This window comes from Ranitomeya imitator, chromosome 4 (assembly GCF_032444005.1).
Source record: "Ranitomeya imitator isolate aRanImi1 chromosome 4, aRanImi1.pri, whole genome shotgun sequence".
Classification (NCBI taxonomy): domain Eukaryota; kingdom Metazoa; phylum Chordata; class Amphibia; order Anura; family Dendrobatidae; genus Ranitomeya; species Ranitomeya imitator.
Genome location: NC_091285.1, coordinates 284,104,693 through 284,125,478, shown reverse-complemented (window position 1 = coordinate 284,125,478; position 20,786 = coordinate 284,104,693). Strand labels below are relative to the sequence as shown.

The 20,786-nt window shown below is 45.9% G+C and overlaps 1 protein-coding gene across 1 annotated transcript in view; it reads left to right on the top strand.

The window, feature by feature from the left end:
• Window positions 1-7,623: 7,623 nt before the first annotated feature.
• The window catches only part of AMDHD1 (amidohydrolase domain containing 1), a 28,217-nt gene continuing 15,054 nt past the window's right edge, over window positions 7,624-20,786 (top strand). The window contains exons 1-5 of the mRNA XM_069762026.1: window positions 7,624-7,802; window positions 9,015-9,121; window positions 10,293-10,357; window positions 11,389-11,666; window positions 12,094-12,319. Of these exons, the coding sequence (XP_069618127.1) occupies window positions 7,666-7,802; window positions 9,015-9,121; window positions 10,293-10,357; window positions 11,389-11,666; window positions 12,094-12,319 (813 nt within the window). The 5' untranslated portion in view covers window positions 7,624-7,665. The remainder of the gene's footprint in view (window positions 7,803-9,014; window positions 9,122-10,292; window positions 10,358-11,388; window positions 11,667-12,093; window positions 12,320-20,786) is intronic.

Below are 20,786 nucleotides of genomic sequence, written 5' to 3'. Positions count from 1 at the left end.
CGGATTGGAAGGTTCGCTACTTGGCTTTTAGAATCCAGATTCCATTTGAGTAGATTGTGGACTCCATTAGCTAAGCCCTTGAGATGCCAAAACAACAGAACCATTCCCCCAAGTGACCCGGTGTTAGAAACGTCACTGCTTAAAGGGAACCTGTCACCTGAATTTGGCGGGACTGGTTTTGGGTCATATGGGCGGAGTTTTCGGGTGTTTGATTCACCCTTTCCTTACCCGCTGGCTGCATGCTGGCTGCAATATTGGATTGAAGTTCATTCTCTGTCCTCCATAGTACACGCCTGCACAAGGCAAGATTGCTTTTCGCAGGCGTGTACTATGGAGGACGGAGAATGAACTTCAATCCAATATTGCAGCCAGCATGCAGCCAGCGGGTAAGGAAAGGGTGAATCAAACACCTGAAAACTCCGCCCATATGACCCAAAACCAGTCCCGCCAAATTCAGGTGACAGAGTCCCTTTAAGGAATTCATCTAGGGGCGTAGTGAGTACTTTCAACCCACAGGTGACTCTGAGAATATTATAACATTATGACGTGTGAATATAACATTTTAGTGGTAAAAATATGATTTTTTTATTTGTTGCAAATGTGTCAGTTACACAAGGGTTAATAGGTGAAACTGGACCCCACAATTTATTGCCCAATTTCTCCCGAATGCGTTGCTGTCCGATATGTTGTCAGAAACTACTGTCAGGCCACATGTCAGGGCTGAGACGGAAGGAGCACTCTTTGGCTTTTTGAGGCCTATAATACCTTGCGGGCGACATTTGTGGAGCCCCCAAGGTGCCAAAACAGCAGAAAAACACCACAATGAGACCATTTTAGAAATTACACCTCTCACTTAATTCATCTACGGCTGTAGCGACTGCTTTGAAACATCCACAACGTGCTTTTCTTTCTAGAGATTTGCAAATATGGTCTTTTAGTGCCCATACATTGTGCCCTCATACAATGTAGAGCCTCCATTTAGTGTAGCACCCCCATACATTGTGCCCAGCTCGTATTCTGGCAATACACACCCGTGTCCTCTCCCCACTATAATAATGCCAAACATGTGGCTGTGGAGTGCCCGCCAGGACCGTGGGATACTCGGCCACGTCCGACAGCAGTGACCAGGTCCGTGGCCCTGGATGTCCAATAAAAGTGAAATAAAAGGAAAAAAAATAAAAAGTTTTAAGGGAAATTGTTCGTGACACCACCTGTGGTACTCGGCAATAAAGGTGTTAGAGACCACTGGGGCTGATGGTGAGGCAGCAGAGTTGGCACAGCTCTCCACAGGTAGAGCTTTAGTCCCAGGGCACTAAGGTAGTAAAAGATGAAGATGCTGATGGTGGATGTAGTGCTGGGAGGATGACGCAGTAAATAAGTGTGAGGACACAGCAAGGTGCAGTTTCCAATGCTTTACTCACAGTTCTTAGTTGCCCCAGCCAGGATGCTGTGTCCTCCAAGTAGGTGATCCAGCCAGCTCTCAAGCAATTTAGATGCACTTTTCAGAACCCTCTTTCATATGTCCTTTCCTGGCCGTCTCTCTGCCCTGGCTTTGCCTCTCCTGCCCTGCGACTGCCACACAGTGTCCCAAGCCAGCAGCCACAGATCTTGTCGGGCGGTGAGCTCTAAGTCCCCCTGGACCCTATACGGCTGCCTTTTCAGCGAATGTGTGCAGATGTGGCTGTGCTTTTTGCAAAAGCCACAGCCTCCGGTTATCTAGCTGAGTCCTCAGTTTCTCCCGTGAATGGGACGGTCCCCTGACTGCGACCTGGTCCCTCCACCTGACTATGGTCAGCGTGAATACGAGCCCCATGGGTGGACTTCTCACTACCCGTGCCTCTGGGACCCCTTCCTTCTCTTCTTTCTTTAGCTTCACTTTCCTTCAGCTCCCTCTCTTTGGGAACTCCTTTCAGTCTGTCTTGATCTTTCTACTTCATCTCACTCTCTCTCTCACGTCTGCTCTACTCTCCTTCTCCCTGCAGATTCTCTGCCTTCTCAGGAGCTGCAGACTCACACGTCTGCTCAGCTCCAGTTCTCTCACAATCTACCTGACTCTTGCTTACCAAGCTCCTCCCCTACTCTACCTACCCCACCCACTCCTCCAACACCCTTTGCTATCCAGACTGAGATGAGGCCTTCCTCCCTAAGGGTACGCCCAGGTGCCCTGACTGAAGTATATAGTGTTGAATGCAGGTGTTAGGGTTCTGTGCAGTGTCCTCTCCTTACCTGAGAGTGGAATACCACACCTCTGGGTGAGGTGCAGTACTCTGTGGCGACTGGACCCTCAGGGGCGCCACAGCTGCTTACTGTGGTTTAGGCACTGAGGACCTCAGTAGGAGAGGGGCATTTGGATTTGGGAGCACAGATTTTACTTGATTTTATTTGAGGGGAAGGGAGCCATGTCCCTTTTACAGAGTCTTTGTGTGGCACCCCAGGAGTCCGGGTACCATAGTGGTATTGCCTGCCTCTCGGGGAGGGTGATGCCATGCCTGGAAGCGACAAGGATCCTTTTAACAGGTAACACATACATACAACATGTTCTGACTCCAGGCCAGAAGAGGGAGCTCTGGACCCTATTTCAGGGGAACGTTCCTAAATACAGTACAGACCAAAAGTTTTGACACACATTTTCATTTAAAGATTTTTCTGTATTTTCATGACTATGAAAATTGTACATTCACACTGAAGGCATCAAAACTATGAATTAACACATGTGGAATTATATACTTAACAAAAAAGTGTGAAATAATAATATGCAAAAAGACCGCCATGTATTATAAAGGATTAATACATCACCCCAAAAGAAGGCCGGTCCTTGGCAGATGTAGTGTCTCAGTGTCCGCCCCAACGCGCGTTTCGGAACACCTTCGTCAGGGAGCGCTCCCTGACGAAGGTGTTCCGAAACGCGCGTTGCGGCGGACACTGAGACACTACATCTGCCAAGGACCGGCCTTCTTTTGGGGTGATGTATTAATCCTTTTTACCGCTCTGTTTAGCCTTTAACTATCACGTGATGTTATATGACATGCTGGATATGGTACTATCCTATATAATACATGGCGGTCTTTCTGCATATTAGTCCTTCTTTGATTGAGGGCTTTTCTTCCCCTATTGGCCCTGTAACTTTAAACCCTTTATGCTGATGTGGCGAGTTACTCCTCTATTATGGGTTGGCAAGTAGTTGTCCTAGTGTCCCAGATGCACTGATTGTTTTTATGTTTATTGGATGACTCTGTTGTCATCACTGTCTCTTTGCCTTGCACTTTAATAAAGCAATTTTACTAAAGACATATAGTTATCTTTTTGGATTTATTTCCTCCCCCCCTCCTTAGTATATAGTTTTTGATAACTGTCTTGATCCGCTACTAGGGCAGAATAAATTTTACTGGGAATGGTCTATTATAGATTGTTTCAAATTACATTTTGATTATAAGTTTCCCAGATGAGAATCTATAGATACTGTCCGTCTTTGGCTACCCCTATTCTCTTTCAATATTTTATTTTACTTTATTTCACTTAAGGTACTGTCACACTAGACGATATCGCTAGCGATCCGTGACGTTGCAGCGTCCTCGCTAGCGATATCGTCCAGTGTGACAGGCAGCAGCGATCAGGCCCCTGCTGTGCTGTCGCTGGTCGGGGAAGAAAGTCCAGAACTTTATTTCGTCGCTGGACTCCCCGCAGACATCGCTGAATCGGTGTGTGTGACACCGATTCAGCGATGTCTTCACTGGTAACCAGGGTAAACATCGGGTAACTAAGCGCAGGGCCGCGCTTAGTAACCCGATGTTTACCCTGGTTACCATCGTAAAAAAACAAACAGTACATACTTACATTCAGCTGTCTGTCCCTTGCCGTCTATTTCCTGCACTGACTGCTGGCCGCAAAGTGAAAGTGAAAGCACAGCACAGCGGTGAGTCACACAGCGGTGACTCACCGCTGTGGCTGTGCTCTGCTTTCACTTTGCGGCCAGCAGTCAGTGCAGCAAACAGACGGCAAGGGACAGACAGCTGAATGTAAGTATGTACTGTTTGTTTTTTACGATGGTAACCAGGGTAAACATCGGGTTACTAAGCGCGGCCCTGCGCTTAGTTACCCGATGTTTACCCTGGTTACCGGGGACCTCGGGATCGTTGGTCGCTGGAGAGCGGTCTATGTGACAGCTCTCCAGCGACCAAACAGCGACGCTGCAGCGATCCGGATCGTTGTCGGTATCGCTGCAGCGTCGCTAAGTGTGACGGTACCTTTAGTCCCACTGTGGGACATGAATATTTGTTTTACTTTGATTGCTCATCTCATGCATTGTACTATTCGTGTACTGCAGTGCATGAGACCTGACAGTGACTCACTGACTGTGCCTGTGAGCCGCAGCTTATGGCTGGATCTTACATACCTCTGTACCTTGGGGTCATCAGATGACATCAGAGTTAGGGTATGTGCACACGATGCGGAAAACGCTGCGGATCCGCAGCGTTTCCGCAGCTGCGGGTCCGCAGCAGTTTCCCATGAGTTTACATTACAATGTAAACCTATGGGAAACAAAAAACGCTGTGCACATGCTGCGGAAAAAAACACATGGAAACGTAGCGGTTTACATTCCGCAGCATGTCACTTCTTTCTGCGGATTCCACAGCGGTTTTACAGCTGCTCCTATAGAAAGCCGCAGTGAAATCTGCAGAAAAACTGCGGTAAATCCGCAATAAATCTGCAGCAAAAACGCAGCGTTTTTGCCCTGCAGATTTATCAAATCCGCTGCAGAAAAATCCACAGTGGACCAGAATACGTGTGCACATAGCCTTAGGCTGCCGTCACACATTCAGTATTTGGTCAGTATTTTACATCAGTATGTGTAAGGCTACTTTCACACTAGCGTCGGTACGGGCCCGTCGCAGTGCGTCGGGCCAACGTACCGACTCATACTGTGAAATAAAATCACAACGGGGGCAGCGGATGCAGTTTTTCAACGCATCCGCTGCCCCTTTTAAGGAGGGGGCGGAGTTCCGGCCGTGCATGCGCAGTCGGAAAAAGCGGAACCGACGGACAAAAAAACGTTGCATGCAACGTTTTTTTGTCCCGACGGACTGCAAAAATACAATGCATCCGTCGCACGACGGATGCGACGTGTGGCAATCCGTCGCAATGCGTCGCTAATGAAAGTCTATGGAGAAAAAACGCATCCTGCGGGCAACTTTGCAGGATGCGCTTTTTCTCCAAAACGACGCATTGCGACGGAGGCCAAACGACGCTAGTGTGAAAGTAGCCTAAGCCAAAACCAGGAGTGGGTGATAAATGCAGAAGTGGTGCATATGTTTCTATTATACTTTTCCTCTGATTGTTCCACTCCTGGTTTTGGCTTACAAATACTGATGTAAAATACTGACCAAATACTGCTAGTGTGACGGCAGCCTAACATGGCAACAATCTGCACCAGCGATTATGATCAGTTATCGCAAATGACAGTGGCATTTAAAGGGTTAATCGGCCTCGATCAGTTCCAAAACTGGCCACAGCCAATACCCCAGAGTGTCAGCTGGCGCCTGCGGTGGGGCACTATTCACTCATTCCAGAAAGGCCGTACTGGGGGCCCACGGCACGTAAAGGGAGGCCGCCATGACGGGGTTACGTGGGACCTGGGGAGCTGGAGCAGTTAGAAGGGATACGGTGGTAAGGGGTTAACTGGGAACTTGAGGGGTGGCTTTAGGGGCATTTTTTGAAAATAAGGGGTGGAACTAGGGGACTGTGGGGAGGGGGCACATAAAAAGGGGCACGCTCCTCACGCAGGCATCCATTTTAGGTGCCTGCGTGACAAGTGAGGAATCTCCCGCCCACCCTCCCTTTTTTGGTTAGGGTAATGGGGGGGGTGAAGTCGGCATATGTGGGCTTTTGGAGTATTGTTTTAAGAGGCGTCTAAATGTATTTATTTTGTTATGTGAATGCTGTCAGGGTATTGTCACGGCAGTTGGCGGGGGTGGAGGTCCTCGAAGTCGGTGGAAATGGTAAATCGTGGTTCAATGGGGTGGGGATCTTGAGAGGTCCTGGACACCCCATGAGAGAATTTAACAAGGCGCGGTACGGTTATTCCGCGTGAGGTGGATTTATGGACCCCTGGCATGGGGGTGGGTTCGGTGGACCAGGATTGGTTGTTATCTATCCCTGAGCTGGTGCTTTACGGCTGGGGGTAAGACTCATCCTGGGCTGAACATTGTGGAGTTTTTGGGATACTGAGTTTTTTATAACTTTGGGGCTTCGAGGACCGCCCCTCCTATTCTGGGTTGTCATAAAAGTTCTGTTATCTTTTATTTAATAAAATGGCTGCTGTGGCCAATTAAATCCAACATATGTCTCCGTCTGCTGTTTTGAGTACGTTAGAAGTTTATTCTTTAGATTGTTAAGAGATCTGTTTAAGGGGGTTGGGGTAATTTTTTCCAGGTCACGGAACTCACGTATACCCTATGTCATGACCGCTGTTTTAAAATGGCGATCTGGAATAAGGATCCTTAAGGACAGCCATTTTAATGCACATTGGCAGTCATTAATGCTCTAATGAATGCTCTAATTGCGACGTGCGTCGTACGACACACATCGCAATGTGTCGTTTTGCAGAAAAAACGCATCTTGCAAAGTTGTTTGCAGGATGCTGTTTTTTCTCCATAGGCTTGTTTTAGCGACGCATTGCGAAGCATTGCCACACGTCGCAACCGTCGTGCGACGGTTGCGTCATGTTGTGGCTGACCGTCGGCACTGAAAAACATTGCTTGTAACGTTTTTTGGTGCGTTGTGTCCGCCATTTCCGACCGCGCATGCGCGGCCGAAACTCTGCCCCCTCCTCCCCACAACTCACAATGGGACAGCGGATGCGTTGTAATAATGCATCCGCTGCCCCCGTTGTGCTGCGTTGTCACAGGATGCGTCGGTACGTTGGCCCGACGCACTGCGACGGGCCGACGCTAGTGTGAAGGTAGCCTTAGTTGCACCAAATTCATTAATAGTAAACGCCTCTAATTTATGCATTTGGTGCGTTTTTCAACTGCCATAATTCCGCACTGAAAGTGTACGTCAGGTAGGGACCAACATACATTTCTGCCGTAATTTACTCCACTATTGAGCAAAAATTATAACTTTATCAGACGTGCTTGGCCATGTTCATGTTAAGCCCCATTTGCTTTTTTTTTTTTTTTTTTTTTTAAGCCCCATTTGCTTTTAAATAAAACAGGGGGAGCCTGGCAGGAGTGGTGTAAAAATGCCAAAAGTCACAACATTTTTTATCAAAATTAGTTGACTGAGTCTGGCCCTGGTGTGAAGCAAAGAGAAAAAAAAAATAAAAATGTACCAATAGCAACATTCTTGAACACGAGAGGGCGCACCATACAAACTATTTAGGATAACCCAAAAAGGGGTCTTATACGCTTACTTTACACTGTTAATAATCACTTACTAAAGTGTTAAAAGTCATGTGCAAACAAAAATAAAGTGGGTTAATTAGAAAGATGTTGAAGGGACAAATGGAAAACATGTAATTCTCCTACCAATATAAATACATGGGAGGTTACTAAGCTCACCTGTCCGTCATTGTTGCTGAGTGCAGTAGCCTTTGTACAGGGCAAACAGGCTCTGTCTGAACTCACCATTTAGGACAGAACCCTCTATCGGGCTGCAGCTACCAAGATGCCTGGCAAATTTAGGCTTTTGTTGCAAAATGCAGAACAACTGGTTGTTGTCTGTCAGAAAGAAGAAGAGTACCTGCTCAAGGAGGGAATGCAACAGCTAGCCATACTGGAGAAAGCCAGCATGGTGGTGGGCAAGTAAGTCCAGAAAGCCAAAAATGCCTTTATGTATGTATTATACCTGCTTAAACCAGGAAAAACATAAATAAAGGGCAATATATGTAAAATGACCTCCAAATTATGCGAAGCCATATACATATGTATTGGTGTGGTGATTCTTTACGCATTAACACAAGGTAATGAGCTACTATAGTCCTCTGGGTTGGATCAATGTAAATGCTCCTCATCTGTAGAATAAGGTGCTGCAAGAGACAAAACCTAATTCATATCCTAGTAAATGTTTAACTTTCCCTAGTACTCTATTAGAAGTTTAACAAAACAAAAACCTAAAGCAATTCACCAGTTTGTGCTGTACACGGCCCTACAAATCTGCCACAAATAGGGTGTAAATTAAGGTAGAAATGTACGCCTCCAGTCCATGCCTGAACTTCATTTCTGATGGTAGCACACAACCGCTGAATGTTGTGCCAAATTCCGTAAGAAGTTCACGCTTCGTAATGAGTTTGGTGCACTCTGGATGAAGACTTGTCCAAAACGCCATTCTCGTTGAATCCGCTGCATTCTATATTCCCTGCTGTCTCACGCTATGTTCCCATGATGAACTCTGGTGAGCTTCTGATGCTGCAGATCTTCTGGACCCATTAAGTAAAATGGGGTACTTGCATTATTTGTTTTCAGAGGAGAAAAAAAATTCTTGCATATTGTGAGTATACAGTCTTAATCTCATGTCCCCGATGTTGAGCTAGAAGGGGGGGGTAAACCATGAAAAACACCCTATTTAATGAGTGTTTAAAAAATAAACATTTTTAGGAAGGGGGGGTTAATACCATTATGAAATCTACACAGCTGTCATTTACCCCAATATGCCCCATTGTTCAAAAAAGATTTGAGGCTGCCTCAATAACTACCATATCTTGGTGTATGATACACAACTGCTATGTTGACCATACTCTGTTCTGCTGCAAAATCCAGTTTGCTTTCAGCAGCCATGTTTTTTGCATACATTATATATAATTTTTTTTTTTTTTTTTTTGTTAGGATGGTAAATGGGTGCTGCAAGGGGAAAACTGTGTTCCCTAGGAAAGCAAACCTCGTATAACATGGCGACTGTGTATATAAAGACCATAAATTATGACCGAACTCAAGATCTTTAATACTCTTCGTTAATAAAGTAGTTAGTTATTTATTTAAAGGTTTATAACCTCCAAACATAACAATGTTGTTTTGTAGAGACGGCTTCATCAAGGCTATAGGACCCACAAATTTCATGCATAATCAATTTTGTCATGAAGAGTTTGAGACTGTGATTGACTGCTCAGGAAAATGTGTGTTACCAGGTAAGCGATTGGAGCTGGTTCTTAGGCGCTCGGGGAGGTGCTAGGAACTGTTAATCACTGCCCACCACACAGTGAGCGTGCTGTGCCCGCCAGCCCTTCAATGTGTGTATACAGGGCAGGATGTCCCTGGGGGAGCGGTCACCACGCCCTAAGGCCATGTTCACACTGCAGTATTTGAAAGCTGAAGCCAAGTGGGTCTAATCTGCAGAGCAAATGCACTTGTTGCCTTCATATTTTCTGTTTCACTTGTGATTTTTAGCTTTTTTTTTTTTTTTTTTTTAAATACTGTTGTGTGAACCTGGCTTTACTGTGTAGTGAGCAGTGACTGCAACTGCTCACTGCAGCGCCCAGATGACTGGAAGGGAATGGCTGCAGGGAGAATAAAACTTAATTTTCTCCCTGTAGCCAATCTTGGGGTATGTTCACCCTCTGCATTTTTGATGCTTTTTTTTTTTTTCCTCCCATGCAAAACTTGCTCTCGGCAGTGAGAAACCTGTTTAAAAAAAAAAAGTCAGCATGTTTTTGGCAGCAAAAACTAATACCTGCATTTTTTTCGAACCACCCGTTGCTTTCAATGGGTGAAATACGCTGAAAGTGACATGCTCCATTCTGCAAAACCCTAGGGTTTGGCAAAAAGAGCTGTGAGCATTAGTTTTGAGATCTCATAGACCTTGCTGGTACTGTAAAATGAAAGTGAAAATTTAAAAAAAAAAAAGGCTGAAAAACGCAACGTGTGATCCTAGCTTTATAATTACACACCAAAACATTTTGCTTTCAGATTACCACTTTGCAGGTAACTTTGTGTGTCGTCGTCCTGGCCTTCGCCATGCTCAATCTAGAAATAATTAATACATAATAAACCCAGGGGTACAGATTTCTCAAATGGAATGAGTCATGAAATGGCGCTGTACTGAGTGACCATCTGTTTCATAGACACGGACTATACCTCTATGATCCCATCGTTGGGCGACCACTCTCGGACCTCCTCTTGTAGCTGCCCTTGTCATCCACATGAGGATTTCGTGCTACATAGAGGATGCCTTTCAGGAAATGGGGTGTGCGCCTGATAATTTGGACAGTCGCCCGTTATAAAATGGTGCGATAGACCTCAATATCTAATGTATTTGGTTTTCTCTGCACTAATGTCTCCAATGTTCCATTTGTTTTGCAGGCTTTGTAGATGCTCACACCCATCCTGTGTGGGCAGGTGACAGAGTACATGAATTTGCTATGAAAGTAAGCTTTAATCTACTGTTATTTATTAATCTTCCAGCATACTGTACATTTTGGATAAGTTAATGAAGATATGAACAGTGCTGTAGCTCTTGGAAGCCTGGTCGCACTGCAAGGGAAAGTCAACACCTTTAAGATAAAGGCCAAAAGTGTGAATATATATTTATTTTTGGTCAGAGATGTCACGTATTGTATTGGCAGCGTGTTATAGAGCAGAAGAGATGTCTGTTTCGTGTATGTATGAGAGGCTCCGTCTCTAGCTCCTCCGTCTACATAGAATCTCATCAGTAGCAGCCGCCATCTCCGATCTGATTAATGGGAGTCTGTCTTTGCTGACTAAAGATTTTACCTCAAAATTGAGAATTTTCGTAATTACTGATATGTTCTGGCAGAAAGATTTCCATGATGAGATATTACACAGTTGCTTTTCATGTGTACTATTAATTAACTTTCAATCTCTTGAGCTTCTCCGGTTCATCTGCTGCTAGCAATCTGCGCGTTCAATGTGACAGGTTCCCCTTAAAATGTCGCTTCCGAATAGGGCTTGAGAAATATTTAACTGGAGGCAAAGAACACAATGTAGGACACGTAGTTAAGGAGGACAGCAGCTACACTGGGCAAATGATGAGTGTGCTGCTCAAGCATGGAGCTGTAATGTGACAGCCATTAGGTTGCAAGAGACCCTAATGTGCCTTGGATGCAGGTGTATGCGGACGTTGTACACTTTTTTTTTTTTTTTTTATTTCCCCCCCCCCCCCCCTAAAACCCTTCCCTTCCTCATCCAATCACCCCACTAGATTGCTCTAGAAAAATTGCATGAGATGACCGCTCCATAGTACGGAAGCATAAGGGCTAGAGCACTATTGTGCCACTGTTTAAACATTACGAGCAAAATATTCATGAGCTGAAAATCCTATATGCCATGTATGACTGACTGCTTACAGAGTCCTTTTTATAGAAGAACAAAGCAAAAATATATATATATATATATATATATATATATATATTTTTTTTTTTTTTTTTTATATATAAAGCTTGCAGGTGCTACTTACATGGATGTACATCATGCTGGAGGAGGAATAAATTTTACAGTGCAACACACAGAAGCGGCTACAGAGGAAGAGCTGTTCGATAGCTTTCAACAGCGCCTGGAACGCATGCGCCGTGCCGGAACCACGTTGGTTGAGTGCAAGAGTGGATATGGGTTAAAATTGGAGACGGAGCTTAAGATGCTGAGAGTGATTGAACAAGCTCAGAGGAAGGTGGAAATTGGCATTTCCTGCACATATTGTGGGGCTCATTCAGTACCAAAGTGAGTATTAAAAGCATGTTAATGTATACGGCACTAAATATAAGTTCCTTATGTTCTGTATAGAAGTTCCCAGAAAACGTCTACGTAAAACTTAACAAAACTGAATCTGATGTACAGACTGTGGCCATGGTCTCAGAAAGGCTAATATTTTATTTAAGGTTGGGCTACATGGGAACATACAAGTCACACAGCCAAGGTTGCTAGGTATCGCAGTTCCATACAAGAGTAGGTTGTCGTATTGTGGCCCTTAGGCTGCCAGATTTTTTGCGACCTGCTTGTCGTAATGTAATCCTATTGACTTGCAATGTAATGGTGACACCTAGCAAACACTAGCTATGTGACTTGTGTCCCGGCAAGTCACCATTTAGCCCAGGCCAAATGTTAGCCTAATAGTTACTTATCCATGTGCTCTTTAATTATTCGTCAGAGGAAAAACTGCAAAAGAAGCCGCAGATGACATCATAGACCTTCATCTTCCTGCCTTGAAGCATTTGGCTATAAATGGCAGAATACATGTGGAAAATATCGATGTCTTTTGTGAAAAAGGAGTCTTTGACCTGGAGTCCACAAGACGGATTCTTCTTGCTGGGAAAGACATTGGCCTGCATCTGAACTTTCATGGAGATGAACTTAACCCGATGCATGCAGCAGAGGTATTTCTGTAACGTTTTTATTTTTTTGTATTTTTCTTAATGAACTTGACACCTTTTGCTCTTGTTGTCTTTATCAAACTGAGGTTTCTTCAGGAATAACTATAGTTGCCTATACAGTGTTGTACACTGGTTCAGAATGTGAGGCCAAGTGCACACGTTGCGTATTTTTCCAGACTGATTTTGGTAAATCTGCAAGTAAACCACACTGCAGATTTCCTGCGGTTTTACACCTGCAGATTCCTATTATGGAGCAGATGTAAACAGCTGCGGATCTGCACAAAGAATTGACATGCTGCAGAATAAATGCAACGTTTCCACGCTTTTTTTTTTTTTTTTTTTTTTTTTTCCCGCAGCATGACAATTATTTGTGCACTTCTGCAGCTTTCTTTTTTTTTTTTTTTTTTTTTTTTTTACCCATTGACTTCAATGTAGTCAGTCAAATGCACAGCAAGGATGGAGTATAAAAAAAAAAAACTTTGCATTTGCTGTTTCTGTTTCACATTTTAGTCTTCCTATGGTGTTTCCCACACTGGCATCTGTGTGACAGCGTGGGAAACACCGGTGCAGTGGTTCTCATTGGCGGTAACGCTGCCACCGGTCAGAGCACTGCAGGGTAACGCTGTAACTGTGACCTGGGTGTAGAAGACTTACTGCAGGCGTGGGATGATGAGACTACAGCCCCCATCGGGCAGCACCTGCTGTCACTAAGAGACAGCAGGTGCCATTGATGGGAGATGCATCATCTGCCTGTGCTTACAGTTGAAGGAAGATAAAGAGTAAAATAATTGCATACATAGTCACATAAATAAAAAAAAAAACAAAAAAAACAAATCCCTGATGCCCCGTCTCCTAGAATTAATGTATAATAATAAACCAACATATACTCACCTGTCCGCTGTAGTCTACGTAATCCCTTGTCCCATGGCAATATCACGTGTAGAACAGTCACATCTCCTGATACAGCTCTACCCGGCTGCCAGCGATACTGTGGGAGCGATTACTTCCTGTTAGTGTATGGGCTTGTTTTCACTTGCGAGGAACACGTCCGCCTCTCGCATGTGGAAACTAAGCTCTGGCGCCGGCACTCCGGAGCAGAGCGTGCGGCTGCATAGCAACACATGCAGCCGCACGCTCCGCTCCGGAGTGCCGGCACCAGAGCTTCGTTTCCACATGCGAGACACAGGGCTTGTTTCCATTCGCGAGAAACACATCCATCACTGAGCTGCTGTGAGAGTTGACCGAAGTTCATCAGCTCTGGTGCTCACTTATGGCACTACTGTGTGAGAGTTCTCACACAGCATTGGTGCATAAGGGAAATCACCAGAGTGGATGAACTTCACGGCAGCTCAGTGATACACTGACAGGAGGTAATTGCTCCCAGTGTGTATCGCCGGTTGTCTTTGAGACCAGTCATCAAGATCGTCATTTGACATTATGGATTACCTTCTCGGCAGATGGGTGAGGAATATTGTAGTTTATTTTTGATGGAGGAAACGTTATCTTGGGTGGATTAGGTGCTCCGTAAGTATCGTGTAATTAAAATTTATTAAAGGAGTCTGTAATTTTAAATAAAGAACTTTATTCTGGGTGTCTGTGGATTTTATATAATATATATAATTTTTTTTTTTCCATATAAAATATCACTATGGGGTTTTTAATGGATAGGTGTCTTATAGACGCCTCTCCATTACTAACCTGTGGGCTTGATGTCACGTGACAATACAAAGGTGACATCAACCTCACAATTATGAACTCCACTTGCCACTGCTACAGAGTAAGATGTGCCTTTTCTGGGGCAGTTGGGAGCTGATGTTTAATGCCAATATCATGGCCCTTTCCTAGGCTATTAATATCAGCCCGCAGTTGTCTGCCTAGCCTTTCCTGGTTAGATTTTTATAGGAGGACCCTATGTCTTTTTTTTTTTTTTTTTTTGGTGTCCCCCCTGCAAAGTCTAAGCAAACAGCTATGAGCTGATATTAACCCCTTTCTGCCATTAGACATACTATTCCGTCCATGTGGGGTGGGCCCTACTTCCCATGGACGGAGGGGGGAGCGTGGCCGATCGCCGCCGGGTGTCAGCTGATTATTACAGCTGACATCCGGCACATGTGCCAGGAGCGGTCAGACCACTCCCGGCACAAACCCCAAAACACTGATCAAAGATGATCGCAGCGTTCCGGCGGCATAGGGTAGCATTGCGCAGGGAGGGGCACCCTGCGTGCTTCCCTGAGACCCTTGGAACAACGTGATGTGATCGCGTTACTCCAAGGGTCTCCTACCTCCTCCCTGCAGGCCCAGATCCAAAACTGCCACCTGGGTCCTGCAGGGAGGTGGCTTTCAAGCGCCTGCTCAGAGCAGGCATCGGGTAGCCGCTCTGCAGTGCAAAGCAAAGTGTCATCAGATCAGCGATTTACTACTATCATGAAGTACAATGTCACGAGAAAACAGTGTTGGAATCATCAGGATCCGTTTAAGCGTTCCAGAGATATAACCTCATAAACAGACACTGATCAGAAATGTAAAAATTGGCCCAGTCATTAACGTGCAAACCACCCTTGGGGGGGTAAAGGGTTAATGGCCTGGGAACCTTTTTCATGGCCATTGGCTCCTACCCAGAATACTGTCAGCCCTTAGCCGTCAGCTTTCCCTCTGCTGGTTATTAAATTATGCAGGAGCCCACACTAATTTAATTTAAAATAAGAAAACAAACCAAAAAAACCTGTAGATGTCGGGCTGACACCTTCTCAATACTAAGCCTAGAGCTAGGTGTCAATGACAGCTGCTGTCAGACGCCAAGCCCTAGTGATGCCACACTGCATTAGCATGAAAAAGGTGGTGTTGAACCAAGAAATTGCATCACAAACATTTAAAAAAAAAAGTTTATTTAGCTCAGACACTTTTCCTGCCAAGAGATGCCAAAATTTCTGCACGCAAATACTCAACGTGTGCACATGGCTTGTTCACTGACTTATTAGGCTATCTGTATACGCACACACTTTATTTTATTATTTTTTTAAACCTTTTTATTGGGTTTCAAAACAAAAAACAAAGTTACGGACAGAGGTATGTATCTGAGTTTTGAGTACTTCAGTGTTTGTATTTTATTTTTTCTTCCTATCATAACTATTCCAAACCACGAACTGACAAGTGTTTAGCATGATTGGTTTTTAGGTGGGCAAGGATAATTCCTGATTACGAACTACCTTTTGTTAACATATTGGCTCTTGTTAATGGTCCTTAAAGGATTGTACAGATCAGCTCCTGACAGTGTATCTACCACAAGATGACCTGACTACTTCCCATTGGTGTCTTCGACAAAAACAATTGCATTGATACATCATGCCCATATAAAACACTCCTCTGTAAAAGTATATTTATTGTCGTAATGTAGGATGCTAGCAGGTGCGTAGGACGCAGAACAAGGGTTAACAGGTTCTTTAAATATAAGAACAATAATGGTACGAGCAGGAGGGTAAGGAACGTGATTGGGGGGAAAGTGAAATGCAATAGAATGTAACAGGTTAACTTATCAGTCTCTGGGCACTGGAGGAAGGCAGCTGGAAGATCCCACGGCGGTCCCGCAGATGAGCAATGTACTTTCTCCTTGTGATGATGAATCCTCTGGGTTCTTCGGCACGTGATCTCCTGATCTATGTGCATGGTGAGGCAGGGGTGATGGTAGGCAGCACAGAAGCAGAGTTCAGTGAGCAAGGCTGCAGTAGGAGCACACAGGCCTGGGCCGGTCCTCGGGCACCACAAAGATGGGACTAAGCGGCGCCTCCAGTGGTGAGCGAAGTGAAGCTCTGCACTTTATCCTGGTGAGGAAGTCTCTGTACTGAGGGTAGGAAGCATCGGCAGTCTTACTAGCTGGGGGTATAGGCACAGCTGGCGGGCGTGGGTCCGTGAAGAGGGAGTTAACAGTCTTACTGCTCACAAGCTCGGTCCCCGCTAAGTGTTTGGTCTTCCCACTCAAAACAGCTATTTGTCCGACTCGCCCCATCAGTCATGTGCCCTGAAGTGCTCCGGTCAGTAATGTCTGCCCCTTGCAACACTGGTAACAGACCCAACGGTTACAACCCAGATACGCAGGAGGCCATCAACTTGGTTTTCCTCCCTACAATAAACTACTTCTGTTTGAAGTTAATAATCACAACCTAACTAAATGTAAACCTCTCCATTGCCTACAGTTCCACATGTGTCAGCACTCTGGTTTACTTAAAAAATTTTGTAGTGTGCTACATGCAGCTCAGATGTAACCCTACAATACAGCATGGTGTGACTTAGTCTTGAAAGTGGCTTTTTTTTTTTTTTTTGCTATTAGTCATGTGTTATCATTCGCTTAAACTGAATGTCATAGGATCAACCCAAATGAGCTATTAAGATCTATGGGCCAGACACGGATCTCCCTGAGAATCTGCCTCCAGAGCGTATATTAAATGAAAGGGGGCATTACCAGTGTGAGACATGTAATGACTGACGGTCTGCTCTCCTGATCTAATGTCTCACACTGAGGCAGATTCTCTGGGAGATGTGTCCAGCCGATAGCACTTAACAGATCATTTCCATATTAAGAAAAACCTGGATTTATTCAGTCGCCATGACAGCACAACGAGAGAGGGGATCCACCCTTCATGGACAGGAAACCTACAGACATAAAAAGGGCGGTACCTCTCTCCCACGTCAGTTGGTTTCCTGTCCCTGACAGCGGAACCTCTTCAGACAGGCCCTGAGAAGAGGGTCGAAGCTAAGAAGATATCCCCACTCCTGGCAGGCCGGTGCAGGTAGCGGGGGTCCCCTACCTCGGCCTGATCAGGAGGCAGGAAGCACCACACGGCAGGGGGACTGTTTAGTGTAAGTGGCGGCAGGAGGAAGCAGCCTCAGTCATAGGCCGGGGACACACACAACGTATAAAAAAAACGGTCTGTCTTTGACGGGCGAGAATCGCACAAATGTTACCAAAACAGTGATCCGTGTGCAGTGCGAGGATGCGATTTTCTCGCATCAAATGATCCGTGTGACATCCGTATGGTGAGATTTTCTCACACACTTGCAAAATGAGCAAATAATGGCTGAGCCTTTCCTGTCACCTGCCCAATGCCTGAGAATTTCTCGCAAGTCACACTGATGGTCCGTGTGCTGTGCTATTTTTTTTTTTTTTTCTCACCCCCATAGACTTTCATTAGCGATTCTCGGCCGAGAAACGCTGACAATCGCAGTATGCTGCGATTTCACTCGGATCCTGAATACGGCCGAGAAAATATCGGATGATGGGAGCTGCCCCATAGATTAACATTGGGACGAGTGCTATGCTATTTTTTTTTTTTTTTTTTTTTTTATCGCATTGCACTCGTCCGTATTACGGTCTAGTGTGACCCCGGCCATATAGGCTGGCTTCTATGGTGGCCATAAAGGAGTACCTGGGGAGTGTGTGCCGGATGACGCGCTGCGCTGCTGGGTTTCCGGGAGCCAGTCGGTGCCTTGTGGGGGTGCGGCGTTGGTCCAGTGGAGTGCCGCTGCCGTCCGGGTCCTTGTGTCTGCTGGGTGCCGCCGCCGCGTCCGGAAGGGGCGTGTCCAGATGACGCGGCGCGGCCGGGCATGCGCAGTGGAGCCGTTCTCCGGCTAATGGCGGCGCCCAGCTGCGGGGACGTCGGGGCTTCGGGGGAGGGCAGCGCAGTGCGAACAATGGTCCCCATCAATCGAATGGCTGACACCTGGGATTCCCTGCTAACCCCCATCCGGGGGCGGTACCTTGGGGGCATTATTTAAGGCTGCAAGCTGGGATGGCTGATGTTCCTTGCCCATTCCATTATGGAGTCGCCAGAAGGGACTAACGGCAGCCAGCAGCAGCAGTCAGAAAAGCCTCGGAAAAGCTCCCAGCGTCGGTCTAGTGGCAGTAGCCGCACTGGTGGAGCTAAGGAGGCTCGAGTTTCTACACCAAAGTCCTCAAGCCGTAAGGATTTGCCGGCTACGAAGGACCCCCCCCATCTACGGTACCACTCATTACTGGCGGGGTAAGTGATCTTCGTGAAAGTTCACTTAGCGATGGTTATGTTCCCCTTGTCTTTTCCTCTCTCCTTACTAGGGGAGAAAAAGTTCGTCTAAAGCTAAACATAGGCAGTGTGCCGAATGCGCAGAGCCGCTTCCGGATGGGCATTTGAAAAAGTTATGCAAAACATGTATCCAACGCCTGCTAGAGGAGGAGGCTCCTGATCTAACCTCTATAATAAGAGAGATGGTTAGACAGGAAATTAAAAGTTCTGTGAGATCCAGGTCTCGGGGAGCGGAAGTTAGAAAATCTTCCCCTTTATCTGATGTAGATTCGGACTCGGGTGAGCTGAGCTCAGGGTCCCTTCCGTCTACTTCCTCCTCTGAAGATCAACAGTCCAGTCAAGCCTGCTTGTCCCTGGATAGGGTTAACCATCTAGTTAAAGCAGTTAACAGTACAATGGGGATAGAGGATACCCAGTCGGAATATTCCATTCAAGATGTTATGTTCAAAGGTATTGAGCGGAAGTCCCGAAGAGCCTTTCCAGTGATTGACAAAATCAAATCACTAATCTCAAAGGAATGGAAGAAACCAGAGAGGAAGGGTTCGCTTCTGCCAGCTTTTAAAAGAAGATATCCCTTTGAGGAGGAGGCTTTATCCTCATGGGATAAAGTTCCGAAACTGGATGCGGCAGTCGCTAAGGCGTGCAAGAAAACATCTCTCCCCTTTGACGACTTGGGAAACTTGAAGGATCCATTAGATAGGAAAGCTGATACCTTCCTTAAAGGGGCTTGGGAGACTTCAGCTGGGTCCTTGAGACCAGCTATAGCAGCCACCTGTACCGCTCGATCCTTGATGGTATGGTTAGGTCACCTCGAAGATCAGCTCAAAGATAAAGTCCCTAGGACAGAAATATTGTCCTCTATGCCTATAATCCAGGATGCAGCAGCTTTCCTTTCGGACGCATCGGCAGACTCGGTCAGGTTGGCCGCCAGGTCCTCAGCGTTATCTAACGCAGCCCGAAGAGCGTTATGGATAAAATGTTGGCCAGGGGACTTACAAGCCAGAACACAGTTGTGGCATTCCCTGTGAAGGAGCTCACTTATTCGGACCGGTCCTAGATGAGCTATTGGAAAAGGCGGGGGATAATAAACGCTTTCCCTTCCTAGGAAGACCCTTCTACAGACGACACTATAATAGAGGATGGTCTAGCCGCAGAAGGCCATATAGAGACTCTAACAGATACAACAGCAGCAGAAGGAGGGGTAAAGGATTTATGTTTAATCCTTCACGAGATGTTAAAAAACCGCAATGACTGGCGGACCAGGTGGGGGGTAGGCTTTCGGCCTTCTACCCAGCCTGGGTACGGATTACAAACAATCCATGGATTCTAAGCATTGTGGGGAAAGGCCTAACCTTTGACTTCCACCATACTCCTCGGGACAAATTTATGTTGACACCTGTTCGTTCCTCCTCTACAGAACAGTTGGCGCTGGAGTCTGAGGTCCGGGAACTCCAACGGAAGAAAGTTCTAGTCAAAGTCCCTACGGGCGAGGAAGGTAGGGGGTTTTATTCCCCTCTGTTCCTGATCAAAAAACCTGATGGTTCATATCGCACCATTATCAATTTGAAAGGCCTGAACAATTTTTTTTTGTTGATGCCCTCCTTCAAAATGGAGTCGGTCAAGACAGCAATAAAATTACTCTTTAACCATTGTTTTATGGTTGTCTTAGATCTCAAAGACGCCTATTACCATGTTCCAATACATATAGATCATCAGAGGTTTCTTAGGGTGGTGGTTTCACTAGCCGGCACGATAGAACATTTTCAATATCAGGCACTTCCCTTCGGAGTCGCAATCGCACCCCGGGTGTTCACAAAAATCATGGTGGAGGTTATGGCGCACTTGCATGAACAGGATATATTAATAGTCCCTTACCTGGATGATTTGCTAATTGTCGGTCATTCAGAGTCGCATTGCAAAGACCAACTACAGAGGGTCATGAGTGCGTTACACGAGTTGGGCTGGATAATCAATGTCAGTCGCGTCTTCAGCCCCTAAAAGTACAAGAGTTCCTGGGATATGTTATAGACTCTAGTCAGCAGGAATGTCGCCTGCCGGACGCAAAGGTTGCTAAGGTTAAGCAGTTGGTCACCAGAGCAATAAATAATCCCTTAGTGTCGGTCAGAAGTGCGATGTCGATCTTGGGTTCTCTTACGTCCTGTATCCCGGCGGTTCTCTGGGCACAGTTCCACACAAGGACTCTACAATGGGACGTGTTACACAATTCTCATCGTCTAAGAGCTCACCTCGACAGTAAATTTACCCTTTCTGCGGAGTCTATACATTCTCTTGGTTGGTGGACTCACACTTCGAATCTACGCAGGGGGGTCCCTTGGATAAATCATGTGTCTAGAGTATTGACTACGGACGCTAGCCCCAAGGGGTGGGGGGCTCACTTAGGAGAGGATTGGGTTCAG